General features: G+C 39.4%; 1 protein-coding gene across 1 annotated transcript in view; it reads left to right on the forward strand.

Annotated features, from left to right (window-relative positions):
* Positions 1-17013, forward strand: part of LOC126094908 (modular serine protease-like) — a 225083-nt gene that overhangs the window by 127088 nt on the left and 80982 nt on the right. The window contains exons 4-5 of the mRNA XM_049909547.1: positions 4643-4789; positions 5171-5287. Of these exons, the coding sequence (XP_049765504.1) occupies positions 4643-4789; positions 5171-5287 (264 nt within the window). The remainder of the gene's footprint in view (positions 1-4642; positions 4790-5170; positions 5288-17013) is intronic.

Consider the following 17013-nt stretch of genomic DNA (forward strand, 5'->3'; position numbering starts at 1 on the left):
AAAAATGCATTCATAGCCTTTGTTTGTGTGGGTACCAGCCTTCTCACTTCTCCTTGTATCGTGGGAATGGCAGTTGATTGACGATCAGCTGCTGCAGTATGCTGGCCAGGAGGTCATCCATACGCTTTTGGCTTCTCAATTTATGAGCAATCAGCTGTTGCATAACAGTGGCAAGAGATGGTTTGGCCATGGTGAACAGAAAGAAGGAAATGTCTGTGGCCATTCAGCACAAGAAGTCTGTAGTTTGCGGAAAGGCACTGTCTTAAAGCATCAGTCAAGCACTGAAGTTCTCATGCAAGTTTTCAGCATTCAAACAATGGAACAAACATAAGTTCAATCCACAGTTGCCAGTTGTGTTCTGGGACACAACATAAAGACATGCTGGTTTTTGTAATCTGTGTATTGGGAGACTGAAGCCCATGACAGCACGAGGTACAATTACACAGTGAAAAAATGTCAGAAGGATAACAACATCCAAGTCTTGGGGGCTTCCTGAAAGGTAAGTCAACAGCATAGTGTAAATTAAAGCTGGGAGGCTAACACTGGCAACAAGCTGTTTCATTACTGGTCTGATTTGTATCTTTTTGCCCCCTCTCTCTTCAACACCAACTTCTCAGTATTGTATGGATTTGAATTATTCGTCTACATCTACATGATCTTAGCAAGAAACCTAATGGTGTGTGGTGGAGGGTACTTCTTGTACTACTAACTGAGCCCTCCAACACTGTTCCACTCACGAACTGAGCATAGGAAGAATGATTGGCAGTAAGCCTCTGTATTGGCTCTAATCTCTCAAATTTTCTCATCATGGTCATTACAGGAGATGTATGTGGGGGGAGGAGTAATATGTTGTTTATAAAACACACTCCCACACAACTTCAGTTTGGTTCCTGTCATCAGTATGTGAACTTGTAGTCACAGTTCAACAGTGGAAAATCCAGGTTGGAATGTAACATTATTATGAAAAGAGTAGTTGCTACTCACCATATAGTGAAGATGCAGATTCACAGATAAGCTCAACAAGGCCTTTGTCAAAAATATGTGACACACACACACACACACACACACACACACACACACACACACGACCAGAGTCTCTGGCAGCTGAAGCCAGACTATTGTGACAGTCTTTTTGTTGTGGCTGTGTGCAACTCAGCTTCCACTCGATAAGGATAATGTGAGTAGCAACTATTCTTTTCCTAATATTGTTCTAGTCACAATTACTTCTCCAAGATCTCTCTCTTTTCTTTTTTTTTCTGACTTTCAGAATTCTTAAGTGTCTGGCAGGTTTGTGTCTTCATTATTCCATGAGATTTCAGTAAAGACTTGGTGCCATCTTCAGGTAGTCCTGATGACTTCTGCTCCCCTCTTTTCAATGTCCTATATATTTTGGCCAGTACCACCTGCACCACTCCACTCCTGTTGCTACCTGTGCAGCTGTCATGGTGGATGGTGACAGTGGCAGCATTGGTGCTGCCTGACTACGAACTCTGCTCTTCAGCATCTGTGCTATCACTGTCAGGTGTTAATATCACTGTACAGGAATGCTTTTCCTTTCCTAAATTCAGAGCAGGGTTCCATACCTGAATCAATTGTAGGCTGCTATCTTTATTTATTAGACCATCTTGGACAATTATTCCAGTGACGTCTAGAATCCTGCAGTCCCAAAAGGGAAAAGATTGTCTAATTATTTTGGTGTTGTTGTAGTCCTTAGTATGGCTAGTTTTACTATGGTCAACCACAGCTTATTTCATGTCCTGTCATTATTCAGTGTGGTTTCTATGTTCACGGCACCCCTATGCTACATTACATTTTTTTCTTCTTTATAGAGAAAGCCAACACAGTCAGTCTGGTAATTCTGAAAAGTCTACTTCATTGGCTGTTTCTAATGAACACAGTTCATTTGGCAAAGTTAATACTGGATGTTCAGGATTTCTTTATCTCCAGCCAGCTTGGGTGTATGTAACAGGGCCCACAGCTAGAAGTGGATGTACAAGCAGCATTTGAGATGGTGGCAGCCAGTCCAGCTTCATCACTGATCAGTACTTTAAAACTTAAGTTGTTGCAAATCACCCACTGGCAGTTAATGCCATAAAGTCCTCATTCACTGTCACACTCACATCAGCTGGTTCACCTGACATTGAGGACATGGAACAACACTCAGTACCTGAAGAGTGTAAAAGGTAACACATTTGTAATTTGCAGCTGGTTGAACCTGCAGAAGAATATGATGATCTCTCCACTGTTCTTCTAATTGAAGTGGATGATCACTGGAAAATTCTTGAAAACACTATGCCAACACACATCTCCCCAGCACTAGCTTTGCTGCCTTCAAAATTTGTCTGGATCCTTCGTAGAAACAATCTGAGGGTTTCTGTAAATCATGCTGTCATTAACCTAATCATGCTGTCATTAACCTAATCATGCTGTCATTAACCTAATCATGCTGTCATTAACCTAATCACGCTGTCATTAACCTAATCACGCTGTCATTAACCTAATCACGCTGTCATTAACCTAATCACGCTGTCATTAACCTAATCACGCTGTCATTAACCTAATCACACTGTCATTAACCTAATCACACTGTCATTAACCTAATCATGTTGTCATTAACCTAATCATGTTGTCATTAACCTAATCATGTTGTCATTAACCTAATCATGTTGTCATTAACCTAATCATGTTGTCATTAACCTAATCATGCTGTCATTAACCTAATCATTCTGCCATTCAATTAATCACTTGACAACACAGTGTGAAGCTTGTCTGATTTATACGCAATAGAAATATGTGACAGTCAGGACTGACAAATGATTGTGAAGACTTCAATACTTCTTGAGAATTTTCATTATTCCTGTTCTATCAAGTATCAGAGAAGAGGAGTCACTCCCACAAATATCAGCAACTGTTCTTCCAAGTAATATCTGTAATGCTGAAAAATGTCTTATCACTTTGCAGAGGCAGTGCTGCCTGTGAGAAACAGATGTCAAATTACATTTGAAATGTACATGTTGAACTGCGACTCCCTTCCACCCCTATCTAAAATTCAGACAATTTTTGTGTACCCCATCAAATAGTAGTGAGAAAGTGACACAGAAGCACCAAGTAATGAGTCCCATTCAATGCATCTTCGCATGAAAATGTCTCTTCCTCACTTAATGATGTCTCTTATTACCCCTCTGTATTAATTATCCAGCATCGCCATAATGTTTTTGATGAAAGTATGTTTGAAACTAAGACTCGACCATAAGCCTCTACGTCTTCCCCTAGTGCCTGCAGAGCTTCAGTCACATCTTCCAGATAATCAAAATGCATCTGGATAATTCTTTTTCTATCACTGTAACATGCACACAAAATGTCTTTGGTTTGTTCTTAAGTAGCTGCAGCTAGTGATGCATAGTACCAACTTCTTTGTTTCCCCTTCCAGGTACCCTAAAAAATTAAAATACATGTTTGTTGACAAATAACAAGTTCAGGTCTGCATTGAGGGTTTGAACTGTTCTCATGCACGTTGTCAATGGAAAGTGGCTCTAATTTGATCAGTGGCAGTTGAACACTTTAATTGCATGGCTGTGTAGAAATCCCAGAAGGTGTCCTCTTGGCTGTGGTATCTGAAAATCTTCCACAGCCTTTAGGATTGCCTGATTCATAACATATTCATAGTTCTCAAATGCTAAGATGTTGACTTCATATTCTGCCTCATCAAATTATTCTTGGATAACATTTACCTTTCACCTTCAGCAGTCTCTTTCAATATTTTTGTTAGTAGTCATAACTGTAGCACTGCTAACAGGTGAAAGCACTTGTTGAGCCTTAATGTTAAACTTCTGCACTAGAGGTCAGCTGTGCACTTACATAATTTAACAATTATTCTTCTACTCTTTACTCAGATATTACTCAGACAGCTGGTATACATGCAATAAAATAATAAATTACAATTATGAATGCAAGTAACTCAAGGTTGCAATCCTTCAACAACTTAGCTGTGAGAGTGCATTGTTTTTCACACATGGTGAATTTCTGCCATTTATCTGGTGAAAATTGATGTGCAAGTCATCCTAAAATACTGCAGACATCCCAGAGATTCAGAAAGTTCCTGTCTCTGTCACTTTCCTGGGTTTCAGCAGCAGAAAATATCTGAGCACAATTAGAAAGTTATGACTTCATTTACACAGAACTTTCAGATTATGGAAGTAGCTTAGTGCCTTTAGTTACAAATGTATAGATATAGATACAAATTCATAGATGTTGTATAGTGATTGTCCACATTCACAGAAAGCACTGCAGCATCACTGCAACCCCCCCCCCCCTCCCCCCCATTTCAACCTATGACCTGAAATCCTTCCCCCTCTTCATCCCATGGAGCCACTTTTGTACCCCTTCCCCCCCCCCCCCCCCCCCCCACCTTGCTTCCCCAAGCCAATATGTACTTAAAATATGCCTGTCTGCCACTCAACTCAATACCTCCTCCATGTGGCAAGTAGCAGTCAGGCCCACTTCATTCTTTTTATTCCATCCCAGATTTTCTGTTATTTGAAATACTTAGGGTGTAATTTTTGAGTGTGTCCATAGAAATAAATGTAACTTAATTTACTGTGTTCGGGTTTTCCTTTTTATACTTAAATATTAATATTTATAGCTGCCCTGAATTCTCATTCCGATGCAGTTATGGTGGATGCATTGATGAATTTAAAAAATGTGATGGGCAACAGGACTGTGCAGATAATTCAGATGAACTCTTATTGGAATGTCCAAACATCGCAAAGCCAACAAATGGGACATGTCTGTAAGTATGGTGTATAATGTTTCTGTTCACAAACAAGATTCATATTTTTGTAAAGCTATATCCCTTCATAAGTTGATAATTGGAAAAATCTAACAAGCAAATAAAAATCTATTCATATTTCAAGTTTTTGTTTCTCTACTTCAATTGCAACTGCATTACCTGTGAAGGAGTATCAAAGCAGTAATGGAACGGCACACAGAGGTGTGTGACATAATGCCAAAGAAATGATAAATATGCCATTGCTACAGTGTGATAGCCATGGATGGAAGTGTTATGATAGATAAACATTTGAATTTCCTGTGTTTTGCTTAATATGAATTTGTAATGCATTTTGTACTTCTGTAAATTACATAATATCTTAGTTCCTTTGTACATCACCAGGAAAAGACAATTTCACTGTAACTCTGGTGAATGTATTGATGACGCTTCTCGCTGTGACGGCACTAAGGACTGCAAGGATGGATCTGATGAGACATTGATTCAGTGTTCAGCCATAAGGTAAGATCTTGGTAAAATAACAATTCCCTGGTTGTTCAGCTCCAGAACATTCTGAAACAGAATTCTGATAATATTTTGAGACCACTTAACGAGAGAAATTTTCTCAGTTATATGTAAGTCACACAGTATTCTGTATGTGACCCCAGAATTCAGTTATTTCTTTATTTTAATTTTTTGGTAGGTATTGTCACTACTGCATACACACTTCAATGTGGGTATTTTGAATTATGGTTGTGTATGATACTGGTAAAATAGATGCAAACTATAATGTTTGATACTGCCTGTCTCAGCAAGACATTGCATCGTTTTCTTTTCTAATTTTGAAATGGGTGAAAAAGTTATACTCAAACCCAGCAGATGGATCAGGACTGACTCCCAAGACACCAAAATGAGTTAGCAATTACTTTCATTGTGTGGCAGTTCTGCTTTTGCAGAAGCACAAATCATGGGTGAAAACTGCCTACATTGAAAAAGGGAGGCAGTGCTCTTTGCCCCATGCCTTTTCTCACCTCCTGTGCCCTCCAACTTCTCACTTGTTTACACTCGTGGACAACTGTCATGTTAAAATGCCCACACTAAACCACGGTCGTTGTCGTCATCGGTGGTGGTGGTGAAATTAATTTCTGCTTCTTGATGTGCACTTTTGCTACATGTATTTGTAATGTTTCAACATCTCTTTCACCTTATCTCCTAGGTTAACAAGTAATCATCGCAAAAAACATTTCTTCTACATTAAAAAAAAATTAAAAATCTTAATTCAAATTTACATTGTAAAACCTTTTTGTATTATATAAGGGGGAGTCAAAAGAAAATTACAGATGGAAAAAAAGTAAGTAAACTGTGTGTTATTTCAAAAGCAATCACCAGTACTGTTAAAACATTTATCCCACTGTGAGAAATAAGGTTTGCAGTTGCCTACTGAACCATATTATGAGACTGTACATACGTAATCTTGGAATATTGTATATGGTGATGCAACACTAATTAGTTGTGATCACGATACATCATTTACTCCTGCTGTGTTTTATAGCTTTGGCAATGCGTATTTTATTGGTATGAGACTATTGATTACTATCCATGTCTGGAGACCTTGTGATGAAGCAAGCTGGAATATTTTTACTTCCCCTCTTGTTTTGCCAGCTGCCTCCTTAAAACTCATTTTTTTTTTTGTTTCTAATTAATTACCATTAACATATGTGAATATAATTTGCATTTTCGTAAAAGAGAAGGGTTGGCCCTCAGTTTTAAAGAATATGGCACCAGATCTAATTTTGTGCTTATTTTTGTGTATGTCATCTATTTTCTAATTTATTTTGGCTATTCCTAGTTAGCATCTTCTGTTATAAGGTGAAGTCAGTAATTGTTTCATAACTTAAATTCTATTGTTGACTTATAAACAAATACAAATTCTGAACTAATTATAAACATTTGAAGGAACAACTAATAGTATTCATGAAGGATCTACTTGGCTCTATTCAAAAAGATGTTAGCAAAGCCACCCCTTAATTAATTCCAAAGTAATTAACATTTTTGTACAGAGTATTTGTGTAATGATATCTGTTAAATTCATCATTTAAACAGATAACTTTGCTTAACTCTTGTAGTAGAAGAAACTGTTAAAAAGATGCAATATTTTTATATATTCAGTTAATTTAATAAATTAAGTTTTAATTGTAATTTCTGTAAATTAAACATCGAACAATGTATAGTTTCAGTACCTATTATTGTGAGGATATATAAGGACCCGATTTTTGGTCCAAAGACAGTCGGTCCACGGCCGAGTTTCAGACGACAAACCCGTATTGGTTAGAACAACAACAATGCATCAAATTAACTGTGAAATAAGTGAAACACTATTAGGCCGTGTGTTAAAACAATGACAGTGTCTATTCAGTATGTACTGTATCATTCTACAATAACTGTGAACTGTGTGGTTAGGCTTTTACTGCTCGTAGATGTTCAACAGTAAAATATTGTAGCAGTATGCAGATGGTTTGCCTGAAAACTATTAATGAGGCTCATCGAAAGTTAACCAATAGTGCACTGGCCATATAATTGTGTAATATTGGGGGCTTGTGAACAGTGAAAGTAAAGAACTGTCAAACACAACTGTGCACCTGTCAGCTACATTATTTACAGTAGTCAGTACAGCACTTCCACCCCCTATTTTTTTCAGCCAGTATCACATCGCAGTACATCGACACTGAGGACAATCAACAAAGAAATAAAGCAGGCAACATCACAACCTACAATTTTTTTGCCTTGTCATTTACTACCATTTATTCTGAAAACCTTTCAAAAAAACACTCTAGTATTAAAACCTATGAAAATGTAATTATATCTTGATATATTAAATGTATAATTATTATCCATAATGGGAAATCCATCTGAGTTGTGCTCTTTGAACTGACAATGTAAATGTATATTCGTATCATGCTTACACTTCAGCTAGTAGTGGTAGTAATACTAGTACTAGTACTAGTAGTGGTTGTGTTTGTGCTGGTTGTAAACAGTGGTGGAGTGAAGCCATAATGTAACATCGTCTTTGATGTATCATTGTGGGATGTTTTGTCAGTGTTTAATGAAGTGTAAATGAAGTGTCTTGTGGTTTTTTTAAAAGTGAAGAATACACAGATGAATAACTTAAACTGGTGTTTAATTTTAGAGAAGTTGTATTTAATACCTGTTTACATAATTTTCAGAGCACAGATAATATGCATTATTGACAACACTGCTAAAGGAAGGAGCTGCACTGCAACACAGACTGCAAGAAGAAGATTAACATTAAACACTTAAGATAGCTAGGAAACCTATCAGAAAGCCCATATCCCAATTAATTTTCAGGACAATGCGCAAAATACACAACAGAAATGGTAGCATCGAACAAAAAGCTGAATATTGTTTTAACTATTCAGTTAAAATAATTCCAGATTCCTTGCCCTGCAATTAACTTTAATCAATTCTATATCTGGAAATTTCCAACAGAATTGTATCTGAACTTTTTTCATCAGCTATTTAACCATGTTTCAATTACAGATGGGATGGGAAAATGGTAGAACCTGTTTGTGTGAAGCAAATCAGTGGCCACAAATGTATACGGTGTACTCAAAACAGTGCCTATATGTTGCCTATGTTGTTCAGAGTACACTGCAGAACTTTCACTGGGAAATCCTTACACATAATCCACACAGTGCTGATTTCCCTCAATGTGATGTCTTTCATCAGTGCTCCAAAAAAATACGAGGGCTATCCACAAAGTACATTACGTTTTGGAATTAAAAATAAATAAAGTATTGGAATTTTTTTTATCATATACAGATGAAAGCCACACTTAAATGCTGCTTTTCTACATAGTTGCCATTTAAATTAAGGCACTTATCGTAGCGATGGACGAGCTTGGAAATTCCTTCATCGTAAAATTCGGCCGCCTGCGCCTTCAACCACGTGGTTCTCTCTTCTTGAAGCTATGCATCGTCATCAAAATGCTGCATAGCTAACCAGTTCTTCATTGCTGGGAATAAGTGGAAGTCGCTTGGTGCCAGGTCGGGACTGTACGGCGGATGAGGAAACAACTCCCACTTAAAAGATTCGAGAACTTCACAAGTGGCATTGCCGTGTGGGCCCAGGCATTGTCATGAATCAGCAAGACCTTTGAGCCCAACTTTCCCCTGCGCTTGTTTTGTATTGCTCTTCTGAGGTTGTGCAGAGTTTGGCAATACCTTTGAGAGTTTATTGTAGTGCCTCTGTCCAGGAAATCCACAAAAATCACACTTTTTCTGTCCCAAAAGAGGTAACCACATGGTTGAAGGTGCAGGTGGCCGAATTTTACGACGAAGGAATTTCCAAGCTCGTCCATCACTACGATAAGTGCCTTAATTTAAATGGCAACTATATAGAAAAGTAGTATTTAAGTGTGGCTTTCATCTGTATATAATTTAAAAAATTTCCAATACTTTATTTATTTTTAATTCCAAAATGTAATGTACTTTGTGGATAGCCCTTGTATGGACGTTAGTGGCCATTGATTCTCTTTGGACAAACAGGGTGACACCTGCATACAATCATGGTTCTGTAAGCAGCCACAGACATATTCCCATGAAGGCTCTGACTGTCATGTCTCACATTGGAATTAATGTACTAACAGTTACGGTGATAACTTGTCAAGTACTATACAGTTCACTTACTATTTTTCCATCTGTCTGATTTTCATTTTACTGCCTCTCTTAATATGATACAGCTACCAAATGCCCTACTATGGTCAGTACAGTTATTATATCCACAAGAAGCCAGATGTAAGCACATATCAGAACCCAGGGCGAAGCCACAAGGTGGAAGTGCCATCTATGGAAGACAACATGACACCAAGTCATGCTAAATATGGCTGACTGACAGTGGACAAGACAGAGGTTATGACAAGCCCAAAGCAATCTATGCAGCAAGATATAAAACAGAAATATTTATCACAGTGATGTAAACAGGCCAAGAGCAAAGAGAGAGAGAATCCAAATCATGATCAGAGAGAACCACCAAATGCCAGGTGAGGTTGTTATCAAATAGTTTATAGTACTGTGATGATAGTAGCTGAGAATGAGACATGAGTACAGAACTGACTGACAGTTCACTGGGCAGCCCTGTTTATTTCAACCATGAGTAACGCTGCTGGCCATCTTATTCATGTGGCGAGACAGGTGGCATGCTCATTATGCAAGTCTTGGTCTGGGGTGACGCTGTGCCCATCAATTGCCATCTAGGCACATTTCCTCTGGCAGGCATTCAACTTCCAAGAGCCTGATACCAAATTCCCCCACCCTCCTTCCACATCCTTTTTATGACCCTCCAGGACAAGGCCTGTGTTGTCATTTGTAGAAAAGTAGGTTTTATCAGCTGGGAGTGGAGTATGTGGGACACTTACTCACCAAAGATAAGGCCCTCTGATCAGAAGAGCTGATGCAGCATATTCTGGCGTGCATTAATTACTTGGATGATCATTTTGTTATGGAACTTTCCTGCTGTGAGCATTTGCATTTTTATATAATGGGTTGAGGGGTAGCACAATGTGGGCCATGTGGGTAATAACTTGGAATAATAGTAGATGTTGCCAAATTAACATCTCCAGTTCAGGTCAGTTTGTCAAGCAGGATAGGGACTCTATTGTAATGACTTTCTCATCAGGGGACCTGATATCATCTTTGGTAAGTGTCCCAAATATTCCACTTCCGGCTGATAAAACCTACACTTCTCCAAATGATAACACAAGCCTGCAGGGTCATAAAAACTGTGTTGAGGTTTTGCAAATGCTCTTGGCAGGAGGCTCCCATAAAAAATACAAGTAATTAATGTAAGCCAGAATGTTCTGCATCAGCTGTTCCAGAAAACTTTGGAAAATTGTGGAGAAGCGGCAATGCCAAATGGGAGCACGTATAGTTATATAATCCAGAAGGCATTGAAGACATTGCTTGCAAGTGCTACTCTCAAATGAAGTTGCTTGCAAGTGCTACTCTCAAATGAAGTTGCTTGCAAGTGCTACTCTCAAATGAAGTTGCTTGGAAGTGCTACTCTCAAATGAAGTAGCTTGCAAGTGCTACTCTCAAATGAAGTAGCTTGCAAGTGCTACTTTCAAATGAAGAGGTTGCCATGGGAGAGAGATTTGTGGCAGTCCACATCAAACCATTGAGAATGCTGATGACTCACAAGGCATAGTAATGACAACAGTGTTCTGTGATACCCCATCTAAGGGTAACTGGAGGTCAGCATTGGTGAGGTTTATTCTGTAGTAGTATTCCCCTCCAGCAAGTCCAGTGAAGAGTTCTTCCTGCTAGAGATAGGATAAGTTTCTACCTATAAGTCAGCACTGATTGTAGCCTCGAAATATCCACACACTCAGAGGGAACGATTGGGCTTTCTGATGATGACTAGTGGAGTGGGCAGTGCATCAGTCTGGAGATGATCTAGGTCCTGCTTCACAGTCACACATATGGTCTGCCACAGTCAAGTCTAGGCATGGCATCCAGGCAAAGGGTGATGTGCCCCTGAAAGTCTAAGGCACACACAAATTCTGGCTGAAATATAGATGCAAATGCAGGGCGGAGAACCTCCAGTTCCTGGAAAGGAATTGCAGTTGATATAACATTGACTTTATCAGAAATCAGAAACCTAAATGACATAAAGATGTCATGGCCAAATATGTTGGTTGCAGATGGGTAGTTGAAGACAAATATTGCAATGAGCAGTGTAATGCTTTTGTAGGTGGCAATGATCAAGAAATGCTCATGAAGATAGAACTGTTTCCATACACCACAAAATGCTGCAAGAATGGGGACAACTTGAGCAAGCTCAGTTACACATACATCATCTGATTCATCAAGGAAATGGGATTTGGGATGAGAGCTGATTGTGTGGCTTAGACACACTGAGCAGAGATGTCTCTCTTTGTCAGAGTGTTTGCAGAACCCACAGCAATCCAGACAGTCTCCTCAAGAGTGAGCAGAAAAACTCTCAAAGCACAAAGGGAGCAGCCCCCATGATAATCAACAATGGGCAACCAGAGGCTTGGATGCTATAGACATGTTCAACAGTGATGAGGCAATGTTGCTGCAACTTGGAGGTTGTCTTAAGCCTGCAAACTGAGGGTGGAATACATAGTGGCATGTTAACTGCTGCAGCTTTTTAAAAAAAAGATGGAATAGATAAGGATAGGACAAAGTTTATTATGCATGATAATATAAAGTTACATCTCCTTGTACAACAATATATTTAGTTAATACACCAGACAGTTTGCACCAAACATTAATCTTCTCATTTGCATTAATGCTTCTGGGTCACATACTTTCAAGGTCTTAGCCGCTAAAGTAATTTCAATTGCACCAATCAAGGCTGCATGTGTTTGTATACAGATTCTTCGCTTTCTGATGTCACGGTTCAGTTGGCACCCAATCGGGATGGTGCACAAAGGTACACAAACTAGATAGCCCGTTGCTGGAGGATATCTTGTGCATTGCACACGTGTTCAAAACTGCACAGGCTGATAATGGATGACTCGTGGCATGGCCTCAAGCTGCAGCAGTTAACATGCCACTATGTATTGCAACCAACAAAAGTAATAGGACCTTGTAGCAACTCCTGTGCAACATGGCTGTGTGTGTCGCCTTATAGGCGCATGACCTTGAAGCGGACTTAGCCACTGAGCGAGGCAGCCGCGCGAGTGTGCGAGAGAGAGCGCAACATGGGCCCTAGTATTACTAGGCCCGTGTTGCTGTAAAATCAAGTTTTATCAGTATTGCGCAACAGTGATAAGGCGCGCTGGCACTGTGTGCGCGAGTGGGGGCAGGAAGTTCGCATCCTGTTCTGAGGCAGCAGCATGCTCATTCGACTCGAGGCAGCCGCACGGAGCACACAGCCATGCCGTACCGCCGTAGAAGATATGCAAGGAGGAGCAGAATGCCAGTTTACAAGACAGTGGATACATTTTCAATAACACCAAATGAGACTGGTCAACAGGAGTTGTTACAAGGTCCTATTACTTTTGTTGGTTGCAAGATTCAATTTTCTTGTACTACAACAGAAGTAGTTAGTGGCAATGCATGGTTAACAATTGCTGTTTTGTAATTGAACATGAATTTTAAGAAATGAATAATTTACAGACAGAAAAATTAGGGAATTATATATAAAAGAAAAGACAGTTACTAATTAAATGATTATCTCCGATTTTTGTGTTTGTTCTCTGTATTTCAAAACAAATAATGGAATGACAAATCTTCTGCAGAAAACATCATACAGTACTTATGTATATGCAAAACAATAGCCAAGAGAAATGTTTACATTAATTAGTGTTAATTCAGAGTGAAATATTTACTTTATGGCCAAATATATTGCATTGTGCTAATATAAAACTGTATGACAGTTAAATTTAATGTCTGATGCTGAACACTTCATAATCAGAATTTTGCCTGTGCAAATATTGAGAGCTTCAAGAGATCCAAACCTCTCTGATGTCCCAGGGGGGAGAGGGTCTCTGGAGGAGAAAAAACAGAGACATTGTAAATCTGTGAATTTTCTCTAAGTACTAAAACATTTCATGTATAACTGTGTTGTACATTACTCAATAGTGTTTCTATTATGCTTCAGCACTCTATTTCCGCTTTGATTATCCCATGTTTCTCTCTGACCATGGGACAGTTACTCATCTGATGATATTCGGTCAGATCGCATCACAACAATGTGGCCAACGCATTCTGCAGCAACCACTGCACTGGTGCTGGATTGCATCAGCAACTTGAAGAACAATGTCGTTTTTGTGCTATCACATAGTGAAAACTGAGAGTGCTGTTAATCTCCACAATGATCACATGGACAGTGAACAATGTCAATGATGGCTCCCAACAATGAATATCTTATTAGACTTAGCGGTAAATATGCAGAGAGATTGTGCTTCAAATCAGTTCAATCCACAGTGTATACCACTGGTGAATATTGTGCCTTCCACGTCCTCCATATTGTGTACAAGATACGAGCACCTGCTCTCCATACAAATGCAACTCTATGTGTTGAACGAACAATCGGTACCCATCTTAAGACATACCGCATGCTTACTGGAGTGTGGCCTGGATAATGTTCACTTGGACAGTGCAACAAATCAGCATGCCATCCAACACAATTCATGTGCCAATGTCTTACCACCTGAGAGTACTGTGATGTGTTTGAATTATGAACAGTCCCATTATAACGTTCCTTTGGATCATCACATTTAACTTACTTCCTATTGCCTGGAGTTCATTTGATGAAAGAATATAACAGTTTCCAACTTCACAAAATTTATTGACAACTGCATACTCGTCACATTAACAAGACACTGACTGACATACTTCACAGATCTCTTTGACTGACTGACAAAACAACAACTCAACAACTAACTCACTCCCGCAGCATCGCTGCTTTGCTTTACATAAAATTTTAACAATAAATTTCAAAATAACCCATTATTAATTTTGTACAATTTTGATGTTACAACTAAAATTTACAAAATGTAAAGAAACTGATGTTACAGCTGAATAAGGTACAAAACACAATATTAATTGACGTAATTTTTATAGTATCATCACTAGTTTTAAATTTGAATTTTAATTACAATAATGTCTCTTGTATTATTTTAGTTACTGTAATTAATTACAGTTTGGTTGCTAACATTCAATGACAGTACAAATCTCGTGCTTTATCTGACTACATGTGTAAAATTTACAAATAAGGCCTCAAATTCTGAAAATATGAAAGTTGTGTGATGTAAGCAATTGGAGAGTTAATTAGAAATGTAATTACAAAGGATATTAATTACAGAGGAGGACATAAAAATAGATAACACATGAAAATAATAACTTTTAAGCTGTTTCTCAAGATAACGGTGTTCTGTGTCAACTCACTAATCAACTCCAAGTAAGGTAATTAGAAGCGCCAACCACTTATGCCGACATTTCCACAGCCTATTAATATTTGCTGCCAGATATTTAACACTTCGATTTCTTGATTAAACATTTAACTTGGCACCTGTACATAATTTTGTTAATGACAACAATCCCCCGCTATGGTCGCAGGTTCGAATCCTGCCTCGGGCATGGATGTGTGTGATGTCCTTAGGTTGGTTAGGTTTAAGTAGTTCTAAGTTCTAGGGGACTGATGACCTCAGCAGTTAAGTCCCATAGTGCTCAGAGCCATTTTAACCATTTGAACAACAATCCCCTGACAATCATGACAATATATGTCCTTCCAGGACATTCTATATGCTTTCACAATTAGGAAGGACTGACTTGTCTGATAACTATCTGGATGCATATAGAAAAAAGGTGGTATCGGACATTTCATATGATTCTTGGGAAACGCTGTATCATTACAACATTCCATTATCACCCAACATGGAGTATTATGGACTTTCATTGGTTGGGTTACAGTATGCAACAGTTCCACAACTGCTTATCCTGAGCAGTGCCCCCATAATCAATTTGTGTCAGTGCACAATGCAACTGCTGGTTCTGTGCCACCCACACCTTTGGTGTCACATTATGGATATAAGCATCTGCATTCTGTTTCATCATAACCAGTAGCACATCAGTTTCACTTACCTACAGTGAATGCTAATTGGGGTACACAACAGTTGTCTGACAACCAGTCCTACATGACCTCAAACCTCTCTGCATAATGTTCCCACTGGGCTTGCATCTACTGTGCCATTCATGTGTCATGACCTCGGATTACTGCATATTGTAATGCCATGCCAGGAGACATATTATGAACAATGAATGGAGACATCATTACCCACACTGTACTACCATATGTGGGTCCCACGAGCTTTACATTTGAAGAGTATTAAGTACCTCAACCTGGTGCCATTCAACAAAGACTGCCCAACACTGTGGTTTTCTGTGGCCCAAAGTGTTTTTTGGTCAGCCAGAATCTTCAGCACTACAAAATGAGCAAACATCCTCTGTCATCTGGGCAAGCAGAGAGAGCTAATTGATTATATCATCTTGGCACTGCCACAGACAAATAAATATGACCCAGCTAAAATGGCCTTGATACATTGACTTTCCTGCACTCCTGAAAAAGTACTCAGTAAGGCATTGTATGGTCAACATTTCAATTCAACAAACTCACAGTACTGTCATCAGCTGTGAACAAGCATTCATTCTGACCTACTATCCAACACAGCTGTGTGGACTCTATGGCTCATCAACCTGCCAAGGACCTGCAGCTCCCCATGATAATTTATGCCATTGAACCACTCAAGCAATGTCTACTGCTTGCAGTTCTTCTGTTCATGATAGTGAATCACCGTTCAAATGTCCCATGTTCGGTGCAGTCAATGATGCCCTTGGCACTGCCCAAATTATGCTGAACTTCCATGACTGCTGATGAAGACAACACCTCACAGCATCCGCTATCAGCACCATGCCCTTCTACACCACTGACACCATCACAGCAGGAAGCTGTCATGTTAGAAAATACAATTGGAGCTGAACAACTGGTGTGTTGGTTTCATCACCAGCTAGGCAAGCCACATGCAAGTGCCCTACTTCCTGCAGATATTACCCAAACACCGAATTACACAACTGGCCATTAAAATTGCTACACCATGAAGATGATGTGCTACAGATGCGAAACTTAACCAACAGGAAGAGGATGCTGTGATATGCAAATGATTAGCTTTTCAGAGCATTCACACAAGTTTGGCACTGATGGTGACACCTACAACGTGTTGAGATGAGGAAAGTTTCCAACCAATTTCTCATACACAAACAGCAGTTGACCGGCGTTGACTGGTGAAACATTGTTGTGATGCCTCGTGTAAGGATGAGAAATGCGTACCATCATGTTTCCGACTTTGAGGTCCAGTGACTGTTAGCAGAATATGGAATTGGTGGGTTCAGAGGGGGTAATACGGAATGGCGTGCTGGATCCCAACGGCCTCGTATCACTAGCAGTCAAGGTGAAAGGCATCTTATCTGCATGGCTGTAACGAATCATGCGGCCACGTCTCGATCCCTGAGTCAACAGATTGGGACGTCTGCAAGACGACAACCATCTGCATGAACAGTTCGATGACGTTTACAGCAGCATGGACTATCAGCTCGGAGACCATGGCTGTGGTTACGCTGCATCACAGACGGGAGCACCTGCGATGGTGTACTCAATGATGAACCTGGGTGCGTGAATGGCAAAACATCATTTTTTCAGATGAA

Source organism: Schistocerca cancellata, chromosome 8 (assembly GCF_023864275.1).
Source record: "Schistocerca cancellata isolate TAMUIC-IGC-003103 chromosome 8, iqSchCanc2.1, whole genome shotgun sequence".
In the NCBI taxonomy this organism is placed as follows: Eukaryota; Metazoa; Arthropoda; class Insecta; order Orthoptera; family Acrididae; genus Schistocerca; species Schistocerca cancellata.